Source organism: Mus pahari, chromosome 15 (genome assembly GCF_900095145.1).
Source record: "Mus pahari chromosome 15, PAHARI_EIJ_v1.1, whole genome shotgun sequence".
NCBI classification, from domain to species: domain Eukaryota; kingdom Metazoa; phylum Chordata; class Mammalia; order Rodentia; family Muridae; genus Mus; species Mus pahari.
In genome coordinates, this window is record NC_034604.1 from 55,550,205 (window position 1) to 55,562,330 (window position 12,126).

General features: G+C 50.9%; 1 protein-coding gene across 2 annotated transcripts in view; it reads right to left on the reverse strand.

Moving 5' to 3' along the window:
* Afap1l1 (actin filament associated protein 1 like 1) overlaps window positions 1-12,126 on the reverse strand; it is a 58,938-nt gene that overhangs the window by 24,743 nt on the left and 22,069 nt on the right. Inside the window, exons 2-7 of one of the 2 annotated variants that reach the window (XM_021214522.2) lie at window positions 7,107-7,235; window positions 6,135-6,218; window positions 5,308-5,402; window positions 4,029-4,140; window positions 906-1,004; window positions 95-306 (exon numbers count right to left, since the gene is read on the reverse strand). In XM_021214522.2, coding sequence (XP_021070181.1) covers window positions 95-306; window positions 906-1,004; window positions 4,029-4,140; window positions 5,308-5,402; window positions 6,135-6,218; window positions 7,107-7,235 — 731 coding nt within the window. The other variant, XM_029546930.1, reaches the window with a different exon arrangement.

Here is a 12,126-nt window from a genome sequence, read left to right on the forward strand (position 1 = left end):
GCACACACACACACACACACACACACGCACACACACATGCACACACACACACACACACACGCACACACGCACAGGCCTCCCGTGAGTCACTCACCAGTAGCTGCTCCTCCTTGATGACCGTCAGCTGCTTGGCCCACTGCCCGAAGCGCTTTTTCCGAAGCAGGAAGGCGCATATCCTGCAGTCCCTAACCAGGTGCATGGAGGCCTCTTCTGAGGGCCACTGGTGCTTGGGCTGCCGCCCTTTCTCTTCCTCCTCCTCCTCATCGTAGGACTCATAGGAGCTACTCATGGCGTCAGAGTCATTGTCTGTGGGTGTCATGAGAAAGGGCCCTTGGTCTCTGTGCCACTCCCAGGAAAGCCCCTTCTCATCCTGTCCTGGGCCCGGGCCATGGAAGTCAGAGGAGTGACAAGGACGGACTGTCGGCCTTACTCAAAAGCTTTGCTTTGGACTGGCTTGTGTGATGGGGTCTTCGGGATTTCACATCCTGGGAGTTACTCCCGGAGACATGGTCATGATAAAGACCAGATCCTACTTCATCTGGCACGGACAATGTTTGGCTAAGAGTCTTACACCAATAACTGCTCAGTAAACGTCTGTTATTGTGCTGACCTCATCACTGTCCACAGCCATTGTCCCCCAACCACTGCTGTGAGCCTGCAAATCCCCAGGACAGATAAGGAAACTGAACTTGGGAAAGATTTAAGTGACTCCCATTTTAATGGTCTTTCCGCCCAGCCCATTGAGGGAACAAGAGCTTTGGGGCCTGTTTAGTAATCTCAGCCTGGTTAGGGCTGGTGTGTGTGTGTGTGTGTGTGTGTGTGTGTGTGTGTGTATGTGCGTGCGTGCGTGCCGAGGGACAGCTCTTGAGTGGGGGCAGCTGTGTGAGCAGCTGCCCGGGACATACAGGAGTTCTTCAGTTCTCCATTCATCCTTGTGGTGGGGTAGCTGTTGTCTGCATCCTCGTAGTAACCGTCCACAATCGACTGTGCTGGGCTGCAGCCATCTGTGGGGTTGTCAGAAAGAGCTGAGCTTATAGAAGTAAGGGCGGGATCCAGGAGCAGGGCTGGAAAAAGCCCCGGGGATACAGAGTGGGGACTCTGGGCAGCCTCAGCCTGGGTGTGGGGCCCTATGCTCCGACTTCCCACTTAACCCTACAAACCCATCACTACGAAGGGGCTTGCTGGGCCCTGTCGGACCTCCAGGCTAGTCCTGTGTGCCTTCTTACATTTTTATCAGGGAATTACTCCCCACCCCTCAAGACGAAGCTCAAAGATGTCTCCTCTCCTCTCCAATGGCATCCAGTGTGTGAGAATGTCCTCGGTCATAACTCTGCTCTCTGCACTGCAGGTCGGGTACCTGCTGCTAAAGGTAGGCTTTGGTTTCATTTTACACACAGGGCAACAGGCCCCACAGAGTGCTAGGGGCTGAGGCTGGATCAGGACTGAGCCGGATACCCTCATTCATGCAGGTCATCTCACTCTCTCAGCACACTGAGCCCTGCTCTGGGTTGTTAGGTCCCTCCTGTCCATCTGTTTCCTGAGGAAAGCCATACTGAAGTCCCTAGCTACGGGATGCTCCATGCTCCGCTCGGAGCCCACCTTTGCCTCTCTTGAGGCCTACATGTTAACAGCATGCCCTGCGAGGTGGACTGGAGGAGTCAGCGGTAGGTGAAGTGGGTCATTTCCGGGTAAAACGGTTAACACCAGGCATGCCTGGATGCTGTGTGTGGGAGGAAGAACACGGTGATGGCTCGCTTGGTTGTGGGCTCACCCCTGCCTGGGTCCGTGGTCTTTCCTGAGCCCCTCCCTTCCTGCCTTCCCAGGAGGAAGCCTCTCTGCCCTGTACTAGGGAAGTGGGCTCTCTGGGAAGGCTAGGGAGCCTCTTCTTGCCAGGGCTCTTGACATGTGACTTGGGGCCCAGCAACTACTTTGTCCCTTCCTTGTCCCTTTGCCCTTAATGGACCAGATAGGAAAAGTTGCCTGCTTCACCTCTGTGACATGGAACTGGGGACTCATGGAAGGTCACAGATCACTTGGTCCAAGCTCACCACAGGCAAAAAGGTGACAATAGCATAAATGTCTGTTGGAAAGATAAGCGGCATGTGCCATGTCCTCAGCAAAGGGGACCCGCCATAGAGGAAGCCACAGAGAAAGCCACTCTGCTGCACACTCCAACGTGGACGAACCCTGCAAACACTGTGATAAGTGAAGGAAGCCAGGCTAGAAAGGTCCCGTGTCCTGTCAAGTGATTCACATGTCAGGTGATTACATCTACATGAAATGTTCAAAATAGACGAAGCCATATTGCCAGAAAGCTGCTATGTGATTGGCAGAGGTTGGGACTCTGGGGGCGGGGGGAGGTACTGTGCGTCACAGTCCAGGTTTCTTTTGGGGATGATCAATAGCAGCAATTCTAGCCAGGGACTAGACAGAGATGGTGGCTGAGTAACGCTAAATGCACAGCTGGACACTTTTCAAAAACAGTGTGGCAGGAATCTTCTGTTTTATCATATTGAAAGACCTTTTGTCCATGGGAAAATACTGGTGTAAAGAGCGAGAGTGAAAGAACACGCTCCCGTCACAGATTTACTTCTTCCCCTCTTCCTCACTATCTTCTCTTGAGAAGGGGTCATAAACTCCTGGGCTCAAGCCATCCTCCTGCCTCAGGTTCCTAGTAGCTGGGATTCTAATGGATGCCATCAAACTGGCTCAAATGTTTCAAATTATATATCACACTTATCATTATTATTATTATTAATTTATTTTATACAAGGGCTCTGTCGCTGAGCTATCTGTCCAGTGTCCCAATTGGATTTCTATTCATTCCCCACAGGAAAATAATCCTGTTTCTAGGTTTTTGCATGAAAAATAGTTAAAATCAATGCATAAATGCATAAATGTATATACCCTGTTAGAAAAAACCCAAACAAATGAAATCACGTCTGTGAAGTATTCTGTGCTTGCTTTTCTTTCGTGACTGTGCCATTTTTACATGTACCATGTGACTGTGTCATGTACATGTACCATGTGACTGTGCCCTTTACATGTACCATGTGACTGTGCCCTTCACGTGCACCACGTGATCATGCCCTCACGTGTACCACGTGACCGCATCCTTTACGTGTGGATCATGTGAGTTTGTTTCAGGTCGCAGAAGACCTGCTTGTTCCAGTTTGGTGCATGGAGAATGGTCTGCTGTGCCACAGAGCAGCCGGTACGCGGCCTACTCACATTGCCATCTACAAAATCAGCTGCGCATGCTCGGACACCAAACCCACAGTTTCCTTGTATAATGCCAAGTCCTTATGCTGGGTGAAGGGTCTCCATCTGATCCTCATGCAAAGGATGCTACACACCGGGGGAGTCAGCAGAAAAACAAGGACTCTCCTTTGAGGCTAACTTAAGAGTCTGTTCCATCAGCAAAAATACGTACATATATTTTTAAAATATATTTATGCATAAATTATATATGTGCTATTTACAAGCATTATGCTTATAAGGAGATCATAATATAAAATATTCATAGTTTAAAAATGGTTGAAAAAAAATATAAAGCCTCTGCTATTTCTGCCTGTATCACTGTATGCTATGGCTCCCTAGGGCTGACCCATGAAACATGGTTTGGGCCATGGGTCACATCCTATGACTTGCTGACTTGGTAACAAGACTCATTCATATGCACACACAGAAACAAACGACGAAATCACAAGCTGAAGAGGCGAGAGGATTAGAAGCAGGGCTGACCTAACGGTTGTCACTTATGTCCTAACGCTCTTTCATGAACGGATCTAGTGCCTCCTCATCTCAAGAGTGGAGGAGCCGAGATCCTCGGAAGACAGGAGTCTGTCTCAGGCCACACAGACCTAAGACTAGAAGCCATGCCCCTGAGCCACACCACTGGTTCCAAGGTTAGGAGCTCAGGATAGCCCCATCCCAGGAAAGGGTGATGGAGCCGGTGGGGCAGTGGCTCTGGACCTGCTGCTGCTCAGAGAGGGAATCCTCTAAGCCATGAGGGGACCAGAACTTACTGTGAGAGCTGATATACTCGGGGGACTTGCCGGGTCCCAGGGGAAGGGCTTCTTCATAGTAGTCCTCGGGCGGAGGCTTGTTGGGCAAGGGTGGAGGCACCTCAGCAGCTGCCTGCAGTGGAACAAATAGGGTTTGTGACACCAGGTGGTTGTGAACACAGCAGAGGGGAAGCGGTGACATGAGGGAGGGAAGGAGGGAGGCTAGTGGGACAGCTCCAAGGAGGCATTCAGAATGTAATGCTCTAAGCTGTTTTTGGTGTTTTGAGGTCTCATTATGTAGCCCAGGCTGGCCCTGATCTGCAATGCTCCCATCCCTTCCTCTTGGATGCTGGGATTACAGGATGTGCTGCTATGTCTGGTGTAGGCCTTAACGTTGAATAGACTCGGAGCTGGCAACCTGAGGGCCTATTTGTGCTGCTCTGCTTTGGTACACTCTCCAAGCGCCAGAGCTCCTTGGTCATGCCCGAGAGTTATTGTAGTTGCCCAGAATGGCCTTTGGTGCTTTTTGACTGCGCACGCCTACAGCTCTCCAACATCAGTGTGAGCTCGGCCACCACTCGAGGAGCGACAGAACAAGTAACCACGAGGTAAGTAATTGAGCAGTGAAGTCTGGGGTCAGGAAACCTCAGAATGTTAGCTCAGCGCCATCTGTTACTAGCTGTGGGTCACTAGGTGTGTTGCCTGCCCTCTCTGAGCCTGGTCTGTAAAATGGGGATAGCGTGCGTGCCACATATGTTTGGTTGCTGTATGCACATGAAGGGCATAGCAAGTTAGCAACTAGTTCCTGTGACAGGTGATGGTAAGGTTCTGTGAGTGACAAGAAAAGCTTGCCCCTAACTATAGCCCTAGGGTTGGGGAACATTAAAACTATTTCTTTACTTTTTGAGTATGGAAAAACTCAGGCTCTAAGAAAGGTGTTTTGTTCATGGCATCCCAGCAGAGCAGCGGGGATAGCAGAAGCTCACACCTCCTAGTCCAGAGAGCGTTCTGTCTGCCTGTCTGTCTGCCTGCCTGTCTGTCTGTCTGTCTCTCTCTCTCCTCACAACCTGAGGCTAAGGTGGTGAAGTCCATTGGGCCAGATGGTACAGACTATGCTCGCCACCTCCCTACTCTGCATGGACAACTGTAAGCATGTCCCTGCCCAGTGATATGTCCACATGGTACGACATCTGCCCTTAACCATCACCATGGAGAGAAGACGGTCCTGCACAGCAGCAGTGGCCCCTGGGGTTACAGGAAGAGCTCCCCTCACCCTTGTTAGATGGGGGTTAAGACTCACGCTTCTCAGAGATGAGCTCTTGGTTGGCTCAGGGCTGGCTCCTTTGCTGGGTTCCCCATCGTCCGACATATCCCGAAGGTCACCCAGGTCACAGTCTACAGAGAAAACCAAGGACAAACATGGCAGAGGGGAAAGACGGCTGGGTTTGGGGTCCAGGAGGCCTGCCTGTGAATCCAGGCCCGACTTGCTCTATGATCAGGAACCTCAGCTGGCAGCTGACAGTGCCCTGGGCATCTTCTGGAGGTTGGCTGCACTCACGTCTCTTGCCTGGCTTCCAGAGAGAGACCACAGTAGACTATCTTCGTGAGGTGATTTAAAGGTCTTTAATGGTATGACACGGAGGCATGCGGTTTCCTGCAGCGGGGGAGGGGCTCCCGTGTCTGATGTGCAGGGACTGTAGTCTCAAAAACTCCCCTAGACCACACCTCTCTCCTTAGATGAACAGTGCTTTCTTCTCTGTCATGGTCACATGGCTCCCTCTCTCTCACAGCATGGCTGCTGTCAGGCGCGGCCCACCACTCTCCCCAGCCATAGCTCCTACTTCCTCCCGAGTGGCTGGATCTCTCAGCCAGGCTCGGTGACCGTGACTGATGGACGGCAATGGCTGTAAGGTGACCACCCTGGCTTGCGCGTTCACTCCTGCAAGCTTGGGGTGAGTCCTTCCCTACGGATTCAGGCAGCTGACAGAGCCGCCAGGGCACAGGACCCTAAGGAGACCTAATGGCTCCATGTGAAAGCCAAGAACAGCACGTGACACCTTTGTGTCCATACATGCATGTGAGCATGTGCGCGTTAGAGGGACGGTTCAGGGCTAAGAGGGAACTTACCAAATTCTTCAAAGAGAGACTCCACAAAGCTGGGCCCCGAGTGCAGGTCTGCGGTGTTCACATACAGGAAGGAGACTTCCTTTGCTGAGGGAGGGGGACAGACTACGGTGAGCAGGGAAGGCTGCCTCACGCACCCTTTCCCACTCGCTTGCATTGTCAATGCGATGGCGAGCTCTGTCTCCACATGCAAAGGTTCAACCATAGCGCAGTGCAGGGATGTCAAGGGTAACGGGTTCCAGTAAGGAGGAACCTTTGTCCCGTGCATCCCTACAATGATCCTGTGAGGCAGCAGGCAATACTCTGGGGACTTGTATGGCTTGGGGTTACCAGTGGTGACTTTCAACCTCCTCTTTCACACACCAGGAGCCCCGCAAGACTGGGGTAAAGCTTGTTAGTTCAGAAGAGACTGTATGCTGATTTGGGGTGTCTCAGAGAGGCTGAGGAAAGCTACTGGGTAGACAGTGAGGGGAACCGCACCGAGTTTTAGAGGGAGCAGGAGGAAAGTGGTGGGAACTGTTTCAACTTGTGAGGGTGAGTGTGCCAGAGAATACGCAGGATCGAACGTCTGTTTGCAACTGCATGCTGCACACGCATGTTATCTATTAAAGTGTAGTCAAAGCACGCGTTTGTATGTGTACGTGCTATCTGTGTCTACAGCGTATGTTACTTACTGTGTGTCATGTGTGGCATATACGGTGCATTATGTGTGAGAGAGTGTTATGCTGTGAATTACAGTGGCGAATAGGGGTGCGCATGTTCTGCGTGAGTCTGTGGAGGGCTGGGATGGAGGAGGGCATACAACACAACCAAGACTGCAGCAGAGGGGCAGGATCTTGGTGGATGGGGCATACTGGGTCACAGCGTATCACCTGCTGTGCTATCCCGAGGCTAACCTGAGGCTTAGACATCCTACAGGCCACGGGGCGAATGCTATCACTGTTGTCCTTGTAACTGGGACTCTTTAGGGCTGACCTGGGAGGGGCTGCAGGCTCTGCAGGAGCGAGGCCACAGCCATCTTCTTCTCCAGGGTGCTGTCACTGAGATATTCATGGTCCAGGAGGCTGAGGAGTCCGGTGAGCTCTGGGATTAGCTGTTCCAGCACTGAGGAGAGACAGGCAGGCTCTGAGTTAAGAATCCTGACCACACCCATTGGAGGCTAGAGCAGCAGGGGTCAGAAGGCAGGGCCCTGTTCACCGGGGTGACACAGGGACCCACACACAGCTGTCCCATGACTGGTCACCAAAGCCAGGTGGCTTTCCTCCAGCCTTCCTAGACCTCAGACAGCCTTGGCCCGAGGACAGGCCCTTCATGTTGGTACTTGTGAGCCCAGGCCACCCTAAAGAGAAGCAGAATAGCTTGCCTTTGCCTCAGCCTGATTTGCAGGCCCAGGGGCTCTGAACATATCTCAGCCAGAGTCCCCAGCTGCCCAGAACACAGGCAGGAAGGGAGCCTTCCTGTTTCATCATCCACTTGCCTCAATCTCTGGAACCTTCTGTTTCCTGTGCCAGAGCCAAACGGAACATTAACCCTTCCCGCTCCATGCCCAAAGCTATCTATGGCTGCTCCTTCCACCTGCACACCGGCGCATCTTGATCCTACGTGTGCATAGGAATCAGCTGGGTTCTGGCCGAAATCCAAATTCTGGCTCAGGAGGTCCGAGACGAGAGCTGAGTTTCTGTGTTTCTGATAAGTTCCCAGGTCAGAGACCCCAGTGAATTGCAAGATCTCAGAGCAGAGAGTCCTTTAAAGACAGGAGCATACCAAGACCATTACATCATTGGCATCTCTCTGGGCCATATAGGATTTCTTTTGCATTGGGGCCAAGGGCCAGCTTCATCGAAGCAGTAGCATAGGACTGCTTTATGACAGTTATCACGAGCTGTGCTAGTAAGCATTCAACTTATATCATTTAAACCCCAGATTAAGCATTTTACTGTCGCCATCATATAAGAAATGAAATGAAGACTCGGGAAAGTTAAATACAAATAGCTACTAGCGTCTCCATTAAGTTCTCACCCTGTTCTCTTAGCCAGGGAACTATATTGCCTTTTGGTGCCTTGTTTGATCCTACCAACAATTTTGAGGCAGGTGTTGGAATCACCTTTAGATAAAGGTTTTGTAGATAAAGGAACTAAGACAGAGGGGCCACACAGAAGCAACTAGACGGGCTGGGACTTCTGTTTGGGATCCAACTCTCAGATCCATTAGTTTCTTTCCTCCCAAGGAGGAAAGGAGGTGCTGATGTGAACCTGTAAAGGTTGGGATACTAGGGGGATCCTCACTCTAGAGACTCTGGGGCCAGAATAGCAGGTTCAATTCAGGGTTACAGGACCTTCTACAAGCTATCTAACGTCCCAGTGACTTGGTTTCTTCCTCTCTAACGGGGTCAACCACAGCACACCTTGCAGAGGGGCTGTGAGGGTTTCTTACACCATGCCCCAGCTGCTCTTACTGCTTCTGGAATTCACTCCACTTACGTTGGATGCTCAAAAGGCTTCCTAAGTGCAGGCAAAACTAGTTGCCTCACTCTCTAAGTATCTAGGCTGCAGTCGGCTCAGCAGAGCACTTCACGCTGAACTTTGTTTCAAACAGACATCTTTTGTACACTGTCCCTGTTGAGGACAGGTAGCAATGCCATCTCTCTGTGGCATTAAGCATTCACCCAATGTCGGAACAACTGAACCAAGGTTGGCAATCCAGATAGGGCCACTGCTTCAGGAATGTTCCAGTCACCAGGCACGGTGGGAGCCACTTTCCGAGTACTTTCTAACCCATCCCCACCAGGCTGCTGTGAGTGGTCTGGCAGGGAGACCCATTTTCCAGGATGTCCCGAGGCCAGCAGAGCTGAGGGACCTGTACAGCTTCAAAGGAGTGGGTGTAACCCACTGCTTCCCAGCGGTGATCCCCAAGCCTGCAGAGGACGAGAAGAGCTACAGACTCAGGGCCCGAGTCCCCAGTGCCACAGGAGATGAGGGTCTGAATGAGTAGCAGGCTCTCCTCGTTAGAGCAGGAACATTTTAAGTTTCCATAGAGCCAAACTTCCACTGCCTGGAAGGAAATCTCTTCCGAAGGAATTAGAGACCTTGCTGGACCTGAGGGACACACGGGTTTTGGTTAAGATGATCTCAAAACATTGCTGGACATCGTGTGTCAAGCTGGTTGCACAGTGGAATTCATTCACATTTCTCTCTCTCTCTCTCTCTCTCTCTCTCTCTCTCTCTCTCTCTCTCTCTCTCACACACACACACACACACACACACACACACACAGGTACATTCATACCTAACCACTCATAAGGGAGACAGTTGTGGTGTAAATAAAACAGGGCAGCCTTGCTGCCCCTGCTCGTCGGCACCCTGGGGATATTGGGCAGAACAGCTCTACACCATACATGCTGGGTTTTATGGGTCCCAGAATTCTTTTATACTTTCAGAAATTCCTGAGGGTCCCTGGAAGCTCTGGTTTCCTGTGGGCTGAACCAATCAATGCGGCATAACAATTAAACCAATATGTATGTATAGTCCTGGCTGTCCTGGAACTCAGAGATCCCGCTGCCTCTGCCTCCCAACTGCCAGGATGAAAGGTGTGCACCACCACGACAGGCTAAACCAAGAGATCCTTACACTGCAAGGATACACAGTCATCCCAGCGGCCTTCATGGCTGCCGTCTTCATGTGCCCCTAGATGCTGACCCTGCACACTTGTGTAGAAGGGGCACGGAAAAGGGACATATCTTCGTATTTTCTGAAATGGTTTTGAGCCAGGCTAGGCAGTGCACATGTGAAGTTCTAGCGCTCAGGAGCCTGAGGCGAGGGGTTTAGCTGATGCCAAGAGAGCTAGAGACCAGTCTGAATTCACCACAAGATCCCGACCACCAAGAACAAAAAGGCCCCAGAAATGTTGCTTTGATCTCCTGGTCCCCTTGGAAAATATCTTGGGATACTCGGGTGTTTCCAATCTCCATGCAAGTGCCCAAGGGCAGCATCATTCTGGCTTCTGCAGATGCTCTACTTGTATTTATAGCTCTGAACACAGCTTGGTCACCCTTTCTAATTAGGAACCATTAGGTTGAGTGAATTCTCTGAGGTTAAGATATGGGCTTTAGTACCACACTCGGAAAGGCGAGTTCTGTTACCTTCCTGGTCTTTGATGGGATCTTGCACATGACACCTTGATTTCTAAGTACTCCCTCCCCCTCCTGTTGAGGATTAAACTCAGGGCACCCGGACAAGCTAGGGTACCACTGAGGTTCCCTCTGAGACCTAAAGGACTGATCACCAAATAGAGATGGATCACTAGAATTCAACCACTCAGGTGCTTTGCCCTGGCAATGCAAATTTCAGCGTTTGCAAATATGCCAGCAAATATCTATGAACTATATTGATTACAGGAAAGCCTTGTATCACTGAGGGAACATGGGCTGCCTCCTCTGGGGTGAGAGAGAGAGAGAGAGAGAGAGAGAGAGAGAGAGAGAGAGAGAGAGAGAGAGAGAGAGAGAGACACTCCTGCAGATGATGATGAATAACTTTAGGGCAGTCTTGCCCAGTGGCTGGTCGTCTGGGTCTAACTCAGAATGAGTCTTTGGATTCTTGTCCTTTCATTTTGCACTTGTGCTGAGCTCTGGATTTGCTGTATAAATGAGTACTGGAGGACTCCCAACCTCAGGGGCTCAGGGGACTACGTCAGGTCCTGCTGTGCCTGCAGCCGACACTCATTAAATGACTGCTGTATTGTGTGCTGTGGTCAGAATTATTGCTGTTTATTAGCACCCTCAAGAACTTTGGATTCCAAAGAACTGACCAGGTGACATTTGTGGATGACAAGCTATCCATGTTTTAACCCAAGGCATACAGCAGATGCCCAGTGAACTGTACTCAATGAAAACGATATTATTCGGATGACCTAGCCCAGCCCTTTCATTTTTAAGATCTGTAAAGTGAGGGTCACACAACCAGTTGAGGGAAAAGAAATATCCAATGTAAAATTGGACACACAATTTACCCGAGTCTGATGCTGAAGATGAATTGTGTCAGAGAGGTCAAAGGCTATAGATAGCCAGAGTCCTCCTCCAGTACTTCCGGTTTCCAGCTGTGAGATCCTGGAAACATTTCTAAACTTTCCTACGTCTCCAATCTCTCAGCAAACAGTAGACGAGCAGTGCTGATGAAGCAGTGATTGCATCAGTCAGTTGGTCTGCAGCCATGTCTGCTCCCAGGAAGGGGATCCAGGGATGTGTGTGTGTATGTGTGTGGGTGTAAGAATGGGGACTCTGCCAGTCTTACCACACGGACAGCTCACAGGTCCCGTCCTGACTGAGCTGGTAATGGTGGCGGCAGAAGCAGTAGAGCCCCTTCTTGCACGCAAGGTGCTCAAAGCCAAGCGAGGGGACAAGATTCTTTAGTTAGAAGGACGGGTGATGTCACCTGTGAGCCAGGCCTCCACTCTCCCCAGTCACACATTTATAACCTGTCCTTCTCCTTCATTCCTGGTCCGGATAGCATAGAGCTTTTTGTGGGCGAGACTAGGCTGTCAGCATGGGGAGACTCAGAGGGAATGTGTGCTGACAGGGCAACAGCCTCAGACCTGTGGGAAAAATACAAAGTCTCCCTGCTCCTCAGGGGTAAGGCTCAGAGGGATGGCAACGCCTTCCTCTGGTCCAAGTATGAAACTGACCATGTGCGCAGAAAACACTCATCATAGCTTTTTTTTTTTTTTTTTTTTGCCATATGGCCACGTTTATGATCTGGAGACTCCGCCCTACGGAGTTGACACCTGTCTTCTTTGTTCAGCCATCAAGCCACCTACCACAAACCCTGTTCAGCCGTACAAAACAAACACACCAGGCTCCCAGGGCACTGGATCTCCTCAACCAGAGGGTCCAGTCTACCTGATCCCAGCTGTGCAGTCTGTCTGTCTGTCTATCATTTCTTTAGCCCAGGCAAATCCTCAGAGCTGTGCCAGGACTCGGCAAATCAGAACAGAGTAATCTTCA